General features: G+C 41.9%; 1 protein-coding gene across 3 annotated transcripts in view; it reads right to left on the minus strand.

Annotated features, from left to right (window-relative positions):
* Positions 1-21,149, minus strand: part of arid1ab (AT rich interactive domain 1Ab (SWI-like)) — a 67,731-nt gene that overhangs the window by 27,073 nt on the left and 19,509 nt on the right. For all 3 annotated transcript variants that reach the window (XM_034599586.1, XM_034599588.1, XM_034599587.1), the window contains exons 2-4: positions 6,042-6,263; positions 2,789-3,553; positions 1,092-1,208 (exon numbers count right to left, since the gene is read on the minus strand). In XM_034599586.1, the coding sequence (XP_034455477.1) occupies positions 1,092-1,208; positions 2,789-3,553; positions 6,042-6,263 (1,104 nt within the window). The remainder of the gene's footprint in view (positions 1-1,091; positions 1,209-2,788; positions 3,554-6,041; positions 6,264-21,149) is intronic.

The raw sequence follows: 21,149 nt of genomic DNA on the forward strand, positions 1-21,149 counted from the left end.
CTATATTAGAAAGATTGAGGGGATGCACTCGGTAACTCTTTCTGTTATATTACTATACTTCAATCCAAGTTTTAGTAATTACTGTGTCATTCATATCCAGATATTGCTATATTGAAAAATGTTAGGAAGCAAGTTGAAATTGTATGTACAGCTTTGAATTACTGACTCATGTCAGTAATTTAGCAGACACATCAACAGACAATAGTAAACAAAGCTGGGAATCCACGCGTGTCTGAAGTCCAAAGTACTAAATATTGATTCTACTCTTGTAAATCATGTAATACCCACAGTCGTTACAGCTCTGAGAAGGCATTAAATGTCTATCAGATTGCTCTGAATAGATTTTTGCAGCTGAATCCAGGTGGTCGGTCGACAATCCAAGTGCACAGTGGCCCCAAAAAAAAACTATATTTCCCTCACATTTCTATGTATTTTCCTCATGCAAAGCTGGTTTATGACTGTGTCTACGACTATGGGTTAACTGTTACTGCTGTACAATGATGTTTCCTGCATTATAGAACAAAGCAAATCACTTGGTGACAAGACAACAGTTCCGAGAAATAAACTGAGCTCTAAATCCAACTTGTCTGGGAGACAGACGTTATCGGCGAATTTACTGGTCCTTCATTGGAGTTGAATTAGGACTGGCATCAGTGTCACTCAGTGTCATCACAGTCACTAATTACTAAGGATGCCTTAACACTGACAGCTTAGTATGAAACCATAAGCAGTTTGTCTGTCTGTACTAGAATCCACGCAAGAAAAAGACACCCATCAAGAAAAGGTAGGAATGAGATTGATCGTGTGCGGGTTGTCAACATCTTGACTAAAACATGGGTCTACAAATTCCATGTTAAATCCCTTATTCAGCTCTAATGACAAGATGTCCATTGCTTTAACCGACCGCATTTTCTGGCCATAGCTGAGAGAAAGATCATCAAATACTGGACTGACTTTTCTCATCGGAGTAAAAACTATAACTTATATTAATAAAAATTAAAGAGGTGGTTGGTGTCTGTGAAGTCCAGTGGATGAAACCCTGCTACACTAAGCACGAGTCACTTTTAGATGAAGATGACAATGGGGCTCACCGGCAGACTGGATGGCCGACCCTGCATGCTGTCCTCTTGACTGCTCTTGCTGGAGGCCATGGGCTGGTTGGAAGGAGGAGCACTGGACTGGGAGCTAAATGAATCCTGGGAGAGTTCCTGATCACAGAGACAAAGACACATGATACAGTGATCTCCAGTCTCCACATCGTGTATCGTGTTACTACTTATTGGCTCTATGATATGTGCAGGAAAATACAACTGCTGACACACGCATACAAATCACAGATCTCAGCTGAGCTGGATAAATGACGAGCGAAATGACGGCCTAGCAGCGTCACCATAGGAGAGAAGTGGCACAGGAAAAGCTGTGTTTTACTTTACATCTCATTGCATCACCTGCTGCTTCATCTTAATGTTCTTTATACCAGAAATTTGATCTGATCTGAAATGTTTCACTGGATGTTGTGTTCTGTTTTCAAACTCTTTGTATTTACTATTCAATGGAAAGACTGGAGCCTCTTTAATTAACTAAATAATTAAACTTTAAGGAAGTCATTAATACTGGATGCAACATATTGAAGACCATATATCTGTGTTCTTCTCTCCTAGAACCAGATTCCTTCAATATGTTGTTATTGTTTCTAGAGCCAAAACTAATGAAATGCATCAGGATTTGATGAAATCCACTTTAGAAAGGAAAAGTGCACGAAGGGAAAAAGTATACATCTAGGTTTCTTCAGCAATCTAAGCCCATATTAAAAAAGTTATAATATTGCAGTTAAAACAATGGGTAATGGCCAATGCAAGGCGAACAACACTGAAGCAGCGTACAGCAGTCACTCAGATGAAAACAACAATGACAACATGCCTTCCACATGCCTTCTGAGCCGCTGGCCAAGGCTCAGGGTGAGACACATGTTAGAGGAGGAGGAGGGGGAAGGAGGATTTCAGAAAGTGCGAGCCAGTATCACCGCAAGCCAGCGATAAAGATTGACCTGTCTGATGCCTGCTGTCACACAGTCACAGGGTCACTAAAACCTCCATTTCTCAGCCTCTGAGGCAGATAGAAACATTAAATTAAACCTTTCAAGAGTTTAAACCAATGATTTTTTTATTGTCAACCATTGCCCCTGCACAAATTTTAATAACCTTTTTGAAATGCAAGCACTAAAAAAATGAAACAAAATGTTGACACATGGGCTTTTTTTTTACTGCCGTATCCAGTTTGTGGGGCAAAGGCAATGATTTACAATAAAAGCAAACGGTTTAAGCTCAATGGTTTAATGTTTCTATCTGCTTCAGAGGCTAATGAATAAAGGTTTTAGTAGGTTGCCTTCAAACAATCATTTGGTTTCAGAGTGCTTTGTTAGAGGGCGCTTTAGGTCTTTGAGGGGTTAAGCAACAAATTCAGCCTTAAACCTCCTATAGCTGTTTCACATTTAGATCCTTATAGAGATCCAACACGTCTTTTGATGTGTTATGTTATGGAAAACTTCATTTTGTTCATTCATGTTTTTCCACACTAAAATCAAGTATGACAAGAAGACAGTTTTTGGTTTGCATTAATATTGTAAGGCAGGCCAGGGCTTCATTAAGGCCCTGATACAGTACAGCAAATGTAAAGAGCATGGGTCAGCTCAGCGATCTCCTGCTGCAAGCAGTTATGGAAACACAGATGTGGCTGACACAGCACATTATAGCTAAAGTGAGCTCAAAGAGCTGTGTGGTGTAGTTACCTGTGGAGGAGGTGGAAACCTCTGATATGATGACTGTTGCTCTCGCTGCTCTCGCTGCTGTTGCTGCTCTCGCTGCTGTTGCTGCTCTCGCTGCTGTTGCTGTTGTTGTTGTTGTTGCTGCTGCTGTTGTTGTTGTTGCTGCTGCTGCTGCTGCTGTTGCTGCTGCTGCTGCTGTGGCGGTGTCTGAGAGTAAGGTGATGCTTGACCCTGTTGATGACCTGAAGGTTGCTGGGCTTGAGGAGGCTGACCTCCTGGCTGTGGCTGTGGTTGTTGTTGTTGTTGTTGTTGTTGTTGTTGTGGGGGCCCTTGTTGTTGCTGCTGTTGCTGTTGTTGTGGGGTTTGCTGCGGTGGTGGCTGCCCTGGTCCTGGGGGTTGTGGGTAGCCAGGCTGGCCCTGAGGGCCCTGCTGACTTTGGGGACCAGGACCTTGCTGCTGTTGAGGCGGCTGCTGCGACTGCTGCTGCTGGGGAGGGACGTAAGGTGGCTGTCCCGGCTGAGACTGTGAGGGCTGGCTATACGGAGGCTGTCCTGGGGGAGGGCCGTGGGGACCTTGCGATTGTTGGTAAGGGGGTCCTGTCTGCCCATGTTGGCCAGGAGACTGTGAAGGGTGGCCCTGCTGAGGGTAGGTAGGTCCCGAGCTTCCCTGTGGTTGAACAGGATAAGTAGGCTGTTGCTGGCCAGGGTGAGTTGGGGGGCCGTGCTGACCATAGTATCCCTGGCTCTGTTGGCCATAGCCTGCGGGGCCCTGCTGTCCATAGGTTGACATCTAAAAATGAACAACAACAAGATCAGGTAGGATCGATAACAGTTCTCCTTGGGAAAAAAGGGAAGACGGCTCAAGGCTCGAGTATAACTATAATAACCCAGCATAGCTGAATTGCCTGTGAACATAAATAGCTTTCTTAAGTAGATCACAGATTTTACTACAGGTTTACTATCCTCAGCCCCTCAGTGGAATATCAATCACTACCTGAAAATAGTCTGTGCACTGACAGCATCCTTTCTAGAGACGAAAAAATATATAAAAATAACCCAATATCCAAAGTCACCTCTTTGATTTTTTTACCCTTCATTCTCAGCAGAGTAATCAGAGCATCTCTTCATCTTACTCAGAATAAAAGGAGATGACAACTGTTCTCTCTGTCTGTAAGAGAGAGGAGTATGTTCCTTGATATAAACTGATCAGTCAAGCCGCATAAGAAAAGCCATCTAAGTGTTGGTATTCAGCTGTGTATTGCTTTAAATTACAGCCATGAAAATAGAAATTGAGTTTTGACTTCATCTCCTTGAACTTCAATATGGGGCTTTTCATATTCTATCCGATCCTGCGCGCCGAAAGCTTTTCAATACAGTGTTTTCGTTTCATTACCCTCAAGAAGCATGGAAAGAGAAAGCGCTGACCTTGTGAGGAAACATAGTAATAAAAGAGGAAGAAGAGGAAGGAGAGGAAGGAGAGAAAAAGAAAAAAGCCACGTTGTTTGGGGAGGGTTCTCAGCTACTCAAGAATTCAAAGAAAATACGAGTGAAGAATTGCCACACATTTAAAACAACATGAAGTGGCCGTATTGTATCAGTCTGACAAAGGGAGGGAAGCCGTTTTCTTCTCTGCAGGGCACTTATCGAGTTCACGGTCAGACACCAGGCAGGCCAGTATGAGATAATCACATCACACAATGGGCACAAGACCACAGACAGCGGATGTGGAAGAAAAGGCTTCACTCTACGGGATTCCCTGCATGCATTTCTCTGTTAAGACGGACTGCCTGGCTAAGAGAGTTCAAGAAGGGGCTTATTCCTAGCTATGAGTGGGTAACTGTGGCAAACTGGATGTTTGCAGTTTTCAATTGGACAACGCTGTCAGAATATGTTGCCCACTGTGCCGGCAGACACAGAAGATTTCCCCAACTTTTGCTTGGAAGCATGAAAATAAACCAGACAGTGAAAAATTGATGAACCGCTCAACATGAGGCTCAACCTGGAAGGGCTTTTATTTTCACTCCATTTGCGGTTTCAGGTGGAATCGGATGCAAAATTTTGGGTTTGTAGGATCTTCATTAACTCTGTTGGTGGTCTATGATCCTGTCTGAAACACAGTCAGCTGTTGTGCTAGAGAATTTCAAGAAAACAATTTGACAGAGCCAGTTTAGCTTTTTTTCTTGAAGCTAAACTTCCTTTTCAGACTGGAGTGATAAGATCCTAAATGATTCTGATCATTAGTAATTGCCATTAAACAGAATCTCAGTTTAAACACCTGCAAACTTTCTCAAACCTTGTGTGTGATGTCCAATGAGCTTGTTCCCTAAAGTTCCTTGAGCTACTGTAAGCTACCATTTCCAACATCCCTGTAACACTCAGTTACTCACCAAATAAACACTCTAGTGCCTCAATTTACAGGAATGTAAACATATTAACTTGTGGTCTTGACTTTAAACGAAGCTGTGCACCACACGTACCACAAAAGTTAATCAGGCAGGACGTCTTCCACTTTGAATAATGTACTGTTTGATATATTAATTTGTCTTACTACCAACAGAGATGTAGCGTAGGGTTTTGGTGATTACAGCCCCTGCCTATCTTTTCCTCAGTTCATTCAGAAGCAGACCAGGTTTGGCGCTTCCATTCAGAGAACACGGAGTGCCATACTGTCACATCGTGTTACAGTTGTCAAAAGTGGACTGGACAAATCCACTTCCCTGCTCTTAAATATGCTGCCCTCTTAACCAAAGCAGCCATTTAATATCTGAGTTTTCCTCCTCATTACACAACATAGTGACATTATATTTGTTCATTGCAATACTCGTGTTTATGATTGCTCACTTAAATTTGCCTTTGACTTGTTGAACTTGATGCAATCTTTTACCCCTGACCAACCTGGCTCTGGTCCCAGATATTAACCTGCTGCGCTTTGAGGTCAACCAAAATAGACAACACACATCTATCCTCATAAATATATATCATCTGAATATGGTTTGTACTTAAGATACGGAGATTAACAAAAGCTATTTGCCGTTTTCCTGACCGTCTGTTCTAAACTCAAAGTGGGATTTTGCAAATGATAAATCAACAAGAATTTCTGATCACCTCAATAATGTGGTGAAGAACCTGCAGTTTCCCTCAATAATCCAGGAGAATGATATTAGAGTATAAATCAGTGGGCTGGAGTTTCAATTAAAGACATGCAAAGAAGCATCTCAATCACATTAAACGGGGTCGTACAAGGTTGAAATAAGAAAGTGATCTCATTTATCACCAACCTGCTGTCCGTACTGCATGCCAGCCATAGTGCCGGGTGTTCGGCTCTGCATGCCCATTGGATATCTCTGAGGCCCAGGAGGTCCATAGGCCTGGCCTGGGTATGAGCCTCCCTGTTGGGGTCCAGGCCCTGTGGGAGGCCCTTGCTGCTGCTGGGAATAGGGGTTGGGTCCTCCATATGGCTGGCCACGCATCTTCCCTACCTGGTCCATTGGGCTTGGAGGCTGAACAACACAGAGAGCACATCGAATCGATGAGTTAAAACAGTGGATGGATAGACCGGCAATTCTGGCACCAAAGCCAAGATAATTGTCATTCACTCCTATAAGACTCTGTAGCAAGACACATCAACAGACTCTGTAATGCTGCCACTGATAGTTCAGAATCCAAGAAAAGATGACAAAAAGTCCAGGTCAAATATAGCCCGAGTCGTTTGGAGGTTTTCTTGAAAACACATTACTCGGCAAAAACCCCAAGTGATGAGTCTTCCATTGCAGAGTGTCGCGCAAGCGTCATCTCATAAACCAGTCACAGTATAATCAAGCAAATATAGAACAAAAAGAAGGAGGGGGAGGGAAAAAAAACAGTAGTGGATTTACTTTCCTACTAGAAAAGGGAAAAAATTGGCTATGAATGAATGAATAGGCCCACTATATCCGCCAGGAGCGTTTCCCTGCCCAAGAGATCATTGTGCCAGTGGGTGGATACTGTTACGGTGGAGACGTCGGGGAGGGTTTCTACGAAAACAAGCTTAAGGAAGTGGAAGTGTCTGCGGTGACTGGAGCTGAGCCCACCCCTCAGCTGGAGCCATGTCAGGATGGAGGGCGGGGTGGTGGTGGTGGTTGTGGGGGCTGACCTTGGCCTGCTTGGACTCAGGGAGATCCACATGGCCTGTGCAGGCAATCTTACTGGGCCAGACAGCTTTCTCTGGCTGGAGAACCAATGTTGGAAACAGAAAGCCGAGGAGGAAGAGAAGGTGGGTTCATAAGGAGGTAGCCTCACCAGTCAACAGCTGGAGCCAAGGCCATAAAGTGCGTTATGATGGTGTGTCTGTGTGCACAGGAGATGAGGTTGATGGAAAACCCCGAAAACAAAACAACACTCATCCAGTGAAATGAAAAATTAATACAACTGAAAAAAATTGGGTGCAATGTCATCCTCCAGAGTAAAAAAAAATTCACACAAGGGCTCAAAGAAACATGGGGATCACTCTGGTTGGCACGATCCAATGCCATCAACTCATCACACAGCTTGCAGCCCCTGTGTGCTCGCATCAAACCCACCGTGGCGGCGTCTGCAAGTATGAGCCTCAATGGGGGCTTTGAAGTAGCAACACCTCCTGGCCTGCTGACCTCAGGCAGCAGACACAAAGCTTTCATTGCTTCCCACGGTTATTAATCTGTGTGTGTGTTTTTTTCCTCCCCCCCAAAAACCTCTTTTCCTTGGTTAAGGGAGACAACCACCGGTGCTATTTATAGCCAGCGAGACGGAGAGGGCAGTCTGCCGAAAATGTAACAGGTCCCAGCTGCACTGCTGTTTGAACCTGGGCCAGGCCTTGCTCTTCCTGGGCTTTAATAAAGCAGCAGGCTTTGGCACTCTATGAATGACAGTGGTGCAGTGAGAAAGAGGAGGTCGGGTGGGGGGCCGCTCAGCAGTAGGCTGGTGTGTGTGTGTGTGTGTATGTGTGCGTTGGGGGAAGACTGTAGGTGTTGGAGGTTGGGGGGGGTGGGGGGCTGGATCAACAGGTTGTCAGGGCGGTCAACCAACATTATGCAAGATAACATATTCCACTCCAGGTTTTCCCTGTAGCCTCCCCCAGGCCACACACTCCTGAGCTCCTCCAGGTTAAGGAGAGTATTTGTGTGTTGTGTGTGTGTGTATGTCTGTGTGTGTTTGTGTGTGAGAAAGGAGGGAAGGGAGGAGGAGAAGGGGGGGTGTTACTACGCTCCCAAGGGTCATTACCAACCGCACCATGGGGGGAAGAGGTAGCAGGCCACTGTAGACACTCTCCTGTGACCTCTAATGCACTTTTAACCCCAGTCTACGAAGAACGGCACTATGCCCCCCCCCCCACCTCCCCAAACTTGACATCATGACAGGCTGACAGTCCACACACCACACTGCTTAGCCTAAATACGACTGGTGGGAAACACTTGAGCAGACGCCACCTTATTGCTACTTTTCAATCCATTTCAGACAGGTGTATTTGTCCAATTATGGCAAACAACAAAACACACCCTCCACATTCCCACAACCAAGGCCCGAGCCACTTCTTTCACTGGATAGAAATATGCTATAGTTCTTTCCTAATGAGCTGCTTAAGCAGTTAGACTGAGCTTCCTGTGTCATCCATAAAGTGTGCCACCGAGGCCTGAATCACCCACTAATGTCCCCCAATCCTCATGAAAAATGTCTTGCATGCTAACAGACTACAAAATAGCAACACTAAAAAGGTAAACTCTATTTCTCATTCAGACAAAATCTCTCTGCAATGGCCAAGCCAATAAACAACCCAACCTTTTCCCTCACCAATTTCAGTCGATATTTCGCCGGTGGTGAGAATATGTCTGCACTGGCTGACTTGTGTGTGTACCCGCTTTTCCATTAAGTAGCCCAACAGCTCAGGGCCCGGCTCAGCGGGGGAAAGAGAGAGCTGGAAAAGTACAGCTCAACGACAATCAGGGTTTCCTGCTCTCAGAGCCACGTGGACAGAGGATCTGTGCTGACGTTACCAAAACAGCCACTCACCTCGCTCTCATGTCTCGTTTAACAACCACTCAAAAGATGGTCATTTGACCAGGTGATGAGATAGCAAAGACACATGTGCACTGTGTCGACAAGTGGGAGACCAATATGTACCTTACAGCAATCACTAATTTATTTGAACTACCGATCACTTTTATATACAAATATTTACAAAATATTGGCTGATTATCTGATAGTTTGCACCGATATCCATTAAAAAAAAAACAAATTAGTAAAAATAAAACGAGTTAAGGGGTAAAATGAATTGAGACATTTAAACTACTATTTAATACTACTACTTCTACTACTATCTACCCAAAACAAAGAAATACAATTATTTTAGGTGGGTAATCAGATCCTTAAAGGAATATTCTAATTAATCAACACTAAAGTCTTATCTACATATCAAGCTGCAAAATTTAGAAACAACAATTGACTGATTGGTTATATCAACTGAAAACTACCATTTCTACAACCCAACTATTTAGATGATTTATTTAAGTTCAAGTCAATTGTTCACTATTCATTCAAGAACACAACATAGTAATTTGTATGTACTTGTAATATACCAGACGTATCCTTAAAGGCATGGTCACACCTGCTTCATTACATGCTGTGCTGACCTGTGGCGTGAGTTCACAATAATAAATGCGTAACAAATGGGTGGGACACCAGCTTAAACCATGCTCACTATTAAGTAATAACATGCCTAACATGTCATGTCAATGGTTTTTAAAGGATGTGGTGCACAGTCAATCATAAATCCAGGGGATCCATACTGGTAAACGTGCTCAGGAGGTTGCTGTTTTTCACTCTGCAGACTGGGGGATAGCTGTGGCCTGCCTGCTGCTCACTCGGGCCTCCATTGATCTGTTTACCAGCATTTTCCTCATATTGCTTAAGTTGTTCACATCTGACACACCATTACAAGTCCTCCCAGAGAGCTTTGGCCGAGTTCTTTGGGTTTTAGTGTGTGTACTTCAACCATACTAAACAACCTCTACACCCTCTCACAGGTGTGGGACTGCCATAGAGGGCTCTGTTCTTGTGCCTCTTTGTTATAGATTGAGTGGCTTTTCGGAAGGGCACCTGGAGCATTGCTGCTCTTGAGTAAAGACCTTGAACATTTGAATTTGAGAGTTTAATCATCGCTAACATGATTATAAGTCGTATTGTATGAAATGTTAGAAGTACAAGGCTGAGAAAATCATGTCAATAGAAGGAATGGTGTTAATTCCATTCCGTTTTTGCTCTTCTATTTAAAAGGGGACAATGTATTTCAATGTGGAAAAATATGCACGCGAATGCTAGACACTTAATATAAGGACTCATGTAATCTTCCCACATGAAACTTGTTAATTCATTGGCTTGGAAATCAGAATCTGTATGGTTGTTCAGTCCTCAAGGTTTAGGAGAGAAAGTCATGTATGACAGGAAACTGGCAGTGGCTGGAGGTGGTAAGGGCTAGACAGACAACGTGGGGAGACGATACAGCATTCACTTTCTGAAACTGAGTTGAGAGTTTGTCAGAGTCCTTGCCCTTTCAAACACAAATGACTGCGATCGAGGTCTGACACGATGACGTGGCAACTGCCATGTGCTGCTAAAATTAGCCATTGGAAATTAAGTCAAAGTTAAGGGTTGAAAACTTATAACAATGGTTGTCTAATTACATTCTTATAACTACTCATTTTACACATGCTATACTACAAATAATACATCATTCCCTAAGCATCAATATATAAATATGAATCTAATATATATGATCTCACAGTTCATAGAATATGGTGTATAATGCCTATAAATGAGACCCGACATGGTGCATTTTGTAATTAACCTGTTTTACTGATAAATGGTAGATGAAAACAGGCAAACTTTAATTTTCATGACTCATTTTGGAGAAAGTCCAGTCTGTCAAATAAATATCATGAAGGACTTTGTCTGATCTTATGTTTTTAAGTTGCTGGTGGTTGAGCTGCCTTGAAATGACAAATCACAGTAATTCTCAGAGCGAGTGATCGGTTTAGCACGCAATAACAAAACAAGTTGACAACTAGAATGGTACTCAAAACACAAACTGCCGCCAAGGCACCTTAAATTCAATCAAGCTGCACCAAATTCCACACTCAGACATCAGTCCCATAAACGTGCCTGTTTTTTCATCAAGATCCAGGAATTATTCCCTGAGAAATTGTTGAAAATCTATCTCACAATGTTTAAGAAAGTGAAACAAAAATTCCTGGCTCCACCCCGTGAACCGAATCTGCTCCAGACGGGTTCTTCCCTGACCCATATCGCATCCATTCACCAAGTTTTGTGGTAATCTGTCAAGTAGCTTTCTTACAATCAAACAGACAGGGGAGTCTCAGGGGCTTCAATGTTACAGCCTTTCTTTGTCTGATATCACCAGTAGCTTATGGTGGCTAATATCATAAAGCTTTTGATATTTAAAAAAATGCTGCTTAAGTAACTGTAATTGTATTATTGAAGTAATTGAATTAGTTTGCTATGTACAATATGTTTTAACATTTTCTCATGATTCTGCATTAGTCAGTTGAGGCCACAGTTTCCACTGTTACGCAAACGCTACATCAAGTGGATTTTCAATAACAAAAGAAATGAGAAAATGAGAATCAGAAAATAAATACATTTTACACAAACAAAAACATTTACACCTATTTCTCTCCTTCTTCGAAACAGCTCAAGTAAGCTACTAACAAACTTGTGTACTTTCTCTCTCTATATGTTCCAAAAATAGCAAATGTTAACTTTTCTACAATAGCTTCCAACCCTAAATCAGAAGCTGAATATTTCCACAATATTATTACTCAAAATTCCCGATTTAAGAAAAATATCAAAAGATATGTGTAGGGGGATTCCCTTGAAGGCAGGTGAAAAAGCTTTGCAGCAACCCACTCGCTGTTTTCTAGAACTGTGAGTGGTGAAAGAGTGAATATTGTTCCATAATATCAATAGTACGTTTTCATAGCTATGTGATGTAGTATTATATTAAAAACAGTATTTTTGCCAGTCTTTGTCTTCTTATTTTGTCCATGCAGGAAATATTAAGCAGATTATAAATCAAGGGGAGTATGGACACACGATTCAGTGTCCATCAATGTAAACTGTGATTCAGCTTTCAACAGATAAGATGTTTGAAGGAGAACTAATTATTTTTCAAACTTAAGCTAGTACAATAAACACAAGCATGGAACTCTATTTTAAAAAACAACTCTCATCAGAGTCAGTTCCAGGTCAGTACAATCCTTTCGCTAAAATCAGCTTATTATGGAAAGACCAACATTTTCCTTAAGTGTCTCTGCACACTCAACACAGTTTTAGAAAGGTTGATCACAAACTTTCCACATATAAGGACAAACTCTCACGCCAACTCGACTCACAGCCCTGTCTCCTTTTCCAGATCACTCATCAAATCCACTTCTGAGGGAAACTCCTCCCCCTCCCTTTTTTTCCCCTCTTCCACAATAAAATAAATAAATAATCACAATTAGCACATGGCTAATCTGCATAGAGGAAAGCCAGAGCACTCTTGGCAGACGAGGTTGCACCGAGTATATTGTGTCATGACTGGGCTGCTGGTGGATATTGCAACTATTCAAAGTTGTCTGTGTGTGTGTGTGTGTGTGTGTGTCTGTGTGTGTGTGTGTGTGTGAGTGAGCGAGAGAAAGAGAGAGAGACATGGGGATGGGAATAGGGATTTGTAAGGGGTTGGGTGAGGGGGGTGGGAGGGGTCTGGAGCAGTGCCTGAGAGTGGAGCTTGAGTCCACGGTGCCGAGCAGAGCAGATGGACCGGGGGGGACAGACGACAAACAACTGCTGCTAATTTAATCCACCACAGGGCCACATGGCCTCGGCTCAGAACACACACCATTGTTCTGCGTTAAAGCCCTTCGACACGCAAAGCAACAGCAACCAACACACGCCGGCTATGGCCACCCTCATATGGTTGGTGGAGTCACACGCATCACATGATGTGAAAAAAGAGAAGTTACAGGATATCGAGCCCCTTTCTCTATTTCAGCACTGAGATTTGTTTCAAAGAGCTAGTCGAGAGAATCTGTGCACTTTGCTGGAGCAACAGCTTACCTTACATTAATGCTGTTATCCACGTTCACAGTGGGAGAGGGTCAGTGTGACCTGTCTTTCACTGTTAGAGCTTTGAATGTAACCATTGCAGGAGTAAAGGGTTAAGTACTTTGCTCCAGGACAAGGGACATTGTTCCTCATTCACTTTCTCATCTGACATTTCCCCACTGTGCGAGGAGTCGTGCTGGAAAAACATCTCCAGACAAGTAGACAACTTTAAATCGAATGTAAGGTTAGATAGTCCTCAAAAACGAAGGATATAAGGCTGAGTATTAGACTTCACAGCTTCTTTGGGATGACAATATACAGATAGTACTGTATTAGCTGGGGAAAGCACGACAAACCAAAGAAGACTACAGCCTGTAACAAGTTTAGCGTGGAACTTGAAATAAAAAAGTCAAAGATTCAAATGTGTGTGTGTGTGTTCGAATGACAACTATCAGGTATTTCTGCTTGAAACATAAATCCTAAGAATCCTTACTTAGTCCTTGTACAGTTCTAAAGTTCTTGTATAGCTGTTTGTAAGTTTGTCTCTTTTTCTTGTGCAAAAACTTTCCATCAGACATTTGGATTCCAGTCTATGTCTTTCACAGAGAAGTATTAAAAAGGGCATTGTTTTGGTCATGGTTCTCTTTTTCCAGTCATAAAGCGTTAAAACAATCTAGACTAGTTGCTAAAATTAGCTTTTAGGGAAAGCTAAATACAGCCGACTGGTTTGAGCAAACAGCTGAGGAATGATCCATACCTGAGATCTAGAGTCAACAAGAAGCTCAGGGGGGAAAAAAAGGCCATGTTCTCAATTAAGCAATTAGACTGCCTTCTCCTTGCAACCTGAGAAGATCCAACTTGGACTTGACCGCTGCATGACTCTGGATAACAGGGAGGAGGAGCTGGGCTGGGTGGAGGAGCGGCAGCCAGTGCCTGCTGGTGCTATCATCCACACCGAAAAGAGGCAGCAGCACCCTACTCACCCAGATGTTCGCCCAGCTGTTCCAAGGAATTCAAAAGATGTTGAGGGAGGAGAGGAAGAAGGGGGCTTGCACACTCATGACAAAATCAGTTTTCGCATCACTGGGAGATGAGGAGACAAAAGCTTTTTACGTGGATTAAGAACAACAACAACAAAACGATGAGTCAAAATAACTTCTTTGTACCTGCATGAATAAGGGCTGATTTGAAAGGAGTCAGGAAAGACTGCTGCTTTAAGGGTCCCTTCCATTTGGGGACATCTTATTCCCACAGACAAGAAGCTTAAAGTAGACGTCACATACCTTCATAGCTTTTCTGTGGTGTTTATTGGCTCCGGCTCTGATTGGCAGTGATGGAAACATGCCATTCACACAGGTGACCGCACTAATTTCTTCTACTTTACGCCGGCAGCATAGACAAAACACTTTCTATGCAACTTTATGATGCACATTGAATTTCCGGGCACTGGGCCATAAATATCCATAAACTTTTGTGTACTTATTGTTTTTTACATCTTGGGAACAACATGCAACAGTTATTTTTTTTCTTCGCATTGTGCAAGATGCAACACTGGTAAGACAGAAAGATGAGAGCTTCTCAGTTTCCAGCATGTTTGTGACGTGGAACATGACTTGCCGGGGAATACACACAAAGGAAAACTCTTCAACTGACAATGGGAAATGAGTCAATCGCCTTTTAAGTGGATTTTCTCATAGTTAAAAAGTCTGCGTATACCCGCTAATTTTGGTGTAAAAGAGTCATGTTAAAAAAAAAAAACTGATGGTGTCATCAAGGTTCTTGATGATCTCTTAAAGTTATTAAGCAGAATTATCGCCTCACAGTTGTATGCCTCTGCTAAAGAGTGAAGTTGCAGTTTAGATGTATGTTTGTCCAGACTCCTGCAATAAATGTAGTGAAGTGTTTGAAGAAATTTAATAAAAAGATATTGAGTGGATTTTATCACGATTAGATGGCCAAACAATTTTAAAAGGGAGCTCACAGTAACCTTGAGTCAACCTTAAGTCCACGTGAAAGTTTGATCCAAATTTGAAGAAATGCCCTTGAGGTCCACCTGAAATATTGCGTTACAGAGAATGGGACAGGCCAAACAGACTATAATAATAGCTTGAATGAGGACATTAAAAAAGGCTAATATATAAACAGGGGGTGTGAAATTAGAAAGAAAAGAGTGGATTTGATGAAAAGACGTCATGAGTTGAATTATAGGAAGAATGGGAGTGAATGTTTTTGGAGCTCGGCCCACACCAGAGGCCAAGGGTCAGAATATCTCAACCTCCTCTGCTGAAGTACACTGCTAAAACAGGACTGCTCCTTCAATACAAAACTTTTACTCCTGACATGTTGAGGTTGGAGTTACAAGAGAGTGAACATTTTCCTTAGCTGCTCACTGTCAACCTGTCAAGGACAAGGTTATATTTTCAGTGGCTGATTCCCGGTAGTTAGACAAGACGAGGGGTGTTCGGACTGGGAGCTGAGGAAAGGGAAAAATCTGGCCTGGCAGATTGAGTGCATATATTTATAATGTAAAAGTGGCATAATAGTAAACTCCATGTGATATATACAGCACCTGCAGATAGGGCTGCACAATTAACCATATTCAAATTCAAACCTTCATGCAATCACTTTTCTAATTAACAACGATTCTGCTGCATTTTGATAAGGGACTTCAGCTGACTCCAGATTTGGATCTTATTCCAAGGAAAGAAAATCTGAATTTTCTTTTTTCCAGTATATAAAAGTTTCCCTTCCATCCTGCTGGTGAAGAAGGTGGTGAAGGTGGAAAAACTTCAAAACAAGTATGGAAACGCTTTTGTGGTACAAAGAGAAACAAGTTCTCAACTTATTGTTTGTCTCTATGTTTGAGTAACATTAACATGCAAGACTGTTCTTTACAGAAATATAAGGTTTTGTAAAAAAAAACGTCTTTCTCAAACTACGAATCATTTTGGCATAATATTTAAAAAATGTAAGAGATAGAGTTCAGTCCTTTCTACTGTGACATGTCGAATAATTCCTTCAGCATTTTAAAATGGAATCAAATATAATAAATACCTGCTCAGTGATGCTTAACAGACCAAACAATGTTTATTGTTACGGTAGAACAACATCCTATAAAGCACGCCACTGTGGCTGATTTTAAGGCCACAATGTGGTTACACGGCCTCTCGGGTCATGAGCGCTTCACCAGCGCCGCTCAGGGATGAGAAGAGCAGTTTGTGCTCTCCTGTTCCACTCAGAGATAAGCCACTCGATGCGACTGCGGGCTGTAACTCCTTCGTCAGCACTGGAGGCAAAACAGCGATCAGTTACGTCACGCTGCCGAGAAGGACGCTCATTCGGGCTGACCGTTGGCACCCTGGACGACCCATTACGAGATGTGTGTCACTCGCTACTATGCCAAAAATACACAAGTTACTGAATGAGGCGGAAGCCACTTAAGGACCTGGCTGGGTCACTGACTGCCTCATGGTTAAGAGTCACAACCATGACACTGATGTCGCACAGAGGGCTCACACACACACGACCAGAGGTAAACACGCCTGGTCCTAATCTGAAACACAGACTAGTAATTTAAACAGAAAACAGGGTTTGTGTACTGCAGCACAGCTGTCCACTTTTAATTTAAAACGACATCATGGATAAAAAAGCTTTCAGGTTTTAGTGAAGGGACCTTTCTGACATGATTCAGGATCTGTTCAAAGGACTGAACTGGACTGTGAAGACGGTTGGGATTTTTCATTTGGACTTATTCAAGCTCACAGACATGGCCTACTTCCGCTTTAAGATTTCGTTTGAAAATGCATCAACTCTGCTACAGATACGCATAAAACTTTTGGAGATGCTGCTCGCCGCGTTTTAGTTTGAAAACTCCAGCAGCATCTTAGTCTGGATGGGCGCAAGTTTGGAGAGGAGACGATCACAATCTGCGACAATTCCCGTGTCAAGCAGCACACTCAGGAAGTGCATACTTTCCTGTTTACACCTGCACACGCATGCCCAGTGTACGTGAGTGGTCATCTGACATGCGTTTTCAGGTGTGTTAGTATGGTACGGGATTAAAACTGAAATGGAGCCAAAATGCTCATGTGGACAGATTGTTTTGGTTTGAAAACAGTTTCTAAACGAAAATGTAATAGTAAGGATGTAGCCACAGGTTGAGAGGAACATGTTGCTGCTCAAGCTAAAGCCGTATAACCCCACTTTCAAGCTCCCAACACCAGTTCAACCTGAGCATCAGCCAGGCATCAAATACTGTTCAAATGTGTCTTTGGTGCATAAATCATTGTCACCTGCCACACAGGCCACAAAACAATGACACTAAATAGCCTTTAAATAGCCTGCTGACCACTGACTGTTTTTTTAGGACCATGAGCTGATCAAATCAAAACACAACAATGGCTCTGTATCAGTCTGCTAACTGCACGCCTGGCATACTGCTGTACAGGCATCTACACCTCTGTAAACATTGGCCTATTTCTATGAAAAATGCACATTCATTATTTAGGCCAGATAAAAATAAGCCCTTTTCTTGCAACTGATTATATCCATTACCGATTAATCTGTCCAATGTTTTTGCCACTTCACAGACTGGTCCATAAAATGACTGAAAATGTTAAACAAGATACCTCCAGCCCCGACCACCACATTAAATTTAAATTGAACCGCTGTTGTGATCATTGATTAACCGTCATTTTTTAAGCACAAAAACAAAAAGATATTGAGTTTCAGCTTCTCCTGTGTGAGAATTTGCTCCTTTTCTTTATTTTGTATGACAGTAAAGTGAATATCTTATAACGACATTTTAAGATGTCACGTTGGGCTGCAGGAAATTGTCAGAAATTGTTTTTAAAAGATTTCTGACACAATAGTTATGGATGAAATTGTCCCCCTATTAACTGTGGAAATTATTTGCAGGTTATTAAATAATGCAAACCCTCTTCCCCTCTATTCGTTCTGCGTTCATCAAAACAGTCAAACTTGAAATAATATCAAACCGGTAAGAGCCAATACTCAATGATCACTTAATAGGGCTGGAAACAGGGCTGGATGAAACGTATATTAATGTAATGCTCATGCATTGTGTAAACAAAAGATAGGAGGTATAAACCATAATTCTTGTACCTCAGATGTGTAAAATGTTTTGCTGTCACTCAGCTGCAAAAATCTGTAAACTCCAAAGATAAATAAAAGTGACATTTATCGTGATAATTATTAATAAATCATCTGAGAGGAAAACAGTTCCTCAATTAAACAGTCTTTTTTTATATAGGTTTTGGCTATATCGCCCAGCTCTATAAGTTGCCTACTCATTCAGCACTGCTTCACAAGTCTTGTGCATATAAATTTATAAATATACAGAACAGTCTTACACTGGATTAGGAATTTGAGTATTGATCCATCACTGGTTTGCCGTTTGATTTCAATCCCCTGCACAGGCTCCTTTTCCAGATCCTGCTTTGCCCTGAGTGATCTCCACCGCTTTGGTTTTATTTGCCTCAAAAGAGGCTGAAGTAGTGCAAAACATATTAGGCAAATCAGAAAGCAATGGAGGGTATGACTGGGGGGCAGAATGCGCAATAACACACGTCATGATTGAGTTCCACAAAAGACATAAAGGAGAAAACCAACTGTTCCTCATGTTCCCTTTTTTCCGCTTTATATATTAACCATTGGCTTTTTTCTATTCTTTTTTTTGCAATGCGAGCAAAGGTGAGTGTTGTATGAGATCTGGGAGGAAGCATCATTCTCTACCTCCTCGTATCAACAACTGCACCCATTTAAAGGTTAACCACTTTATTCCATAAAGGCACACACCATACGTCATGTAAATTAAGTCTGTAGTCTCGCACAGGCTCAGAGACGGATATTACTATGCTAATCTGGAACATTTTAGAAGGTAAATGTCAAAAGAAATGAATTACCTTTACATTTTCAGCCTGCGCTGGTGCAATAGTCCAAGTTTGACATTTGTCCATTGAGAAACTTGTTTTTCCCAGTATGTTTTCAATGTGCAACTCTATACATAGGAGGGTTAAAGGTTATTCAGACATAATTTCACCATCAGGGATGTTTGGGTCATTCAATTAAAGATTTCAACAGTATCATTAAAAACTGGGAGGGAGACTTGCTATTGTTTGTGGAAGTCAATAAACCTGGAAGCTTTCAGTCACTTTTCTTTGTTGTGCTTTCTATTGACGATATCCAGGAATAATTGAGGGATTTTAAGGACGATGCTAATGAGGATTAAAAAAAAAAAAAAAAAACACAATATCAAACTGTTGAAAAGGACTGAGTTGGAATATCGTCCGCTGTCTGTGGGATGAAAAAGGCCAATGTTACTAGAGGAAGATGGATGGCTGGTGACACGTGGAGTAAGAGCAGGTCAGAGAGAGACTCCTGAGGCAGCAGCAGACACACACACACATTCAACGATCACCAAGTAACTGCCACACTTTATACACAAATACACACAGCTGTCAGGGGCAGACGAAGATCATTCACAAAACACCAACCCCCCCCTCCCCTGAGTATCACTGACACAGTTTCTCCCTCATAGGCACACACCATGCAGCCTCTCTCACACACACACATACACACACAGTTGCCGGGAGGCAGCATGCTGTCCATGTGGCCTGTGGAGAATCATTACTCAGCAGTGCAGACTAAAGAGCCCAGAGTGAACTTCCTTTTCGAATGCTCGGTCTTCCTCTTCTCCGCGGCACAGACCCTGACTAAACAGTAGCTGGAAGTTGCTCTGTGTGTGTGTGTTACTTCAAATGTGTGTTGTGTTTACTAGATAGAAAACAATTCACAGAGTAGTAAGGGGTCAGCTGTCAAAGAACCGTTTATCCAAGTTAAAAAGCTCCATTTAGTTCAGCAACTCTTATCCATCTTTGACTTTGAAACAAGATGTGATTCAATAAATTCAAATAGAAAACCAGTGAGTTGGGGCAGCAGCAAAGGCTTGTTTTCATTATCTACTGACTCTTGATTGGAAAAGCAATTCATCTTTAATTTGATCAAATGAAAGAAAATAATAACGTAATATTTTTGCTCTACAACCAAATACTTGAGTAATCGACTTATGCTTACAGCTTTAGTCACTAAGCTCCATCACCTTCATGGCTTTCATAGTGCTGCCATACAAGCCAGTAGCCAGTCAGATTTACCTTTAGCCTCAGCGTGCCCTCAAGTTCGGCCTGTATCATTGATTACAAGGCCAAAACACTTGATGATGCTAAGGTGCTATGGGAAGTTATGTCCCTAACATCCGATGGTGGCCACTAACACCTGGTAACATCTACTGGTAGTTGGTCACCTAAACTGTGCAGAAGACCTTTACACATCCAAGGGATATTCAATATCTTGTCCTATTTTCTTATAAAGCACTATGTGACACAAAAGTATTTCAGTATCCTTTAAAATACAAAAAAATGTTAATTGTCTTTCAAATTAGGGCTGTAACAATTACTTTCAACACTAATCAATCTGCCCTTGTCTTTATTAAACGATTCTTAACAAATGCCATAAAACAGCAAGTGCCCAGAATCCTGGCCGGCAATTGTTTTCTCTTCAACGTATGTGTTGGTAAACTGAATTTCACTGTCTTGGATTGAGCGTCACAGCAATCACTGTTTTTCTACTTTCTGACATTTTAAATTATTAAAAGCAGAGTTCATGTATTTATCTAAAATGAAAATCATCATTAGCTGCAGCCCTAGATCAACTTTTTTTCCCTATGTGAGCATGTAAATGTCATGTCAAAAAAACAAAGCAATGACTTTTAAACTTAAATGGAAGTAGGAAGGACACCCTGTGCCACTAGCAGTGTACTTTTAAGCTTTCACTATGATCTCAAATAAGATTTCCAGCATTTTAGCAAACAAGTGACACTCTAATGCCTCAATTAGTTTTACTTTTAAATAACAGTGCAAAGTGAGGTGAGACATTTGCTCTGTTAAATATTAAATATATTCCATCTTCATTTCTTGTTAAGAAAAATGAAGTGACTAAATTAAGTGGTTGTAGTGTGGGGTCTCCCTGTAAGTCGCCACCAGAGCTATGTTTCTGTCTATTAGCAGCAGTTAATTTAACACCTTTAGTTGGGCGTTTTTCATTATCGTTTCCAATTGTGCGACTTTGACAAAGATATATTTGCAATGCGTCTCTGATTATGATTTAATTCAAACTCAATTTAAGAAGTCAGCCTTGCAGAGCTGGGGCAGGGGGTGGGAGGGGTTGCTTCCCTGATGGCTCACTCCCATGTG

Source organism: Hippoglossus hippoglossus, chromosome 11 (genome assembly GCF_009819705.1).
Source record: "Hippoglossus hippoglossus isolate fHipHip1 chromosome 11, fHipHip1.pri, whole genome shotgun sequence".
Lineage (NCBI taxonomy): Eukaryota > Metazoa > Chordata > Actinopteri > Pleuronectiformes > Pleuronectidae > Hippoglossus > Hippoglossus hippoglossus.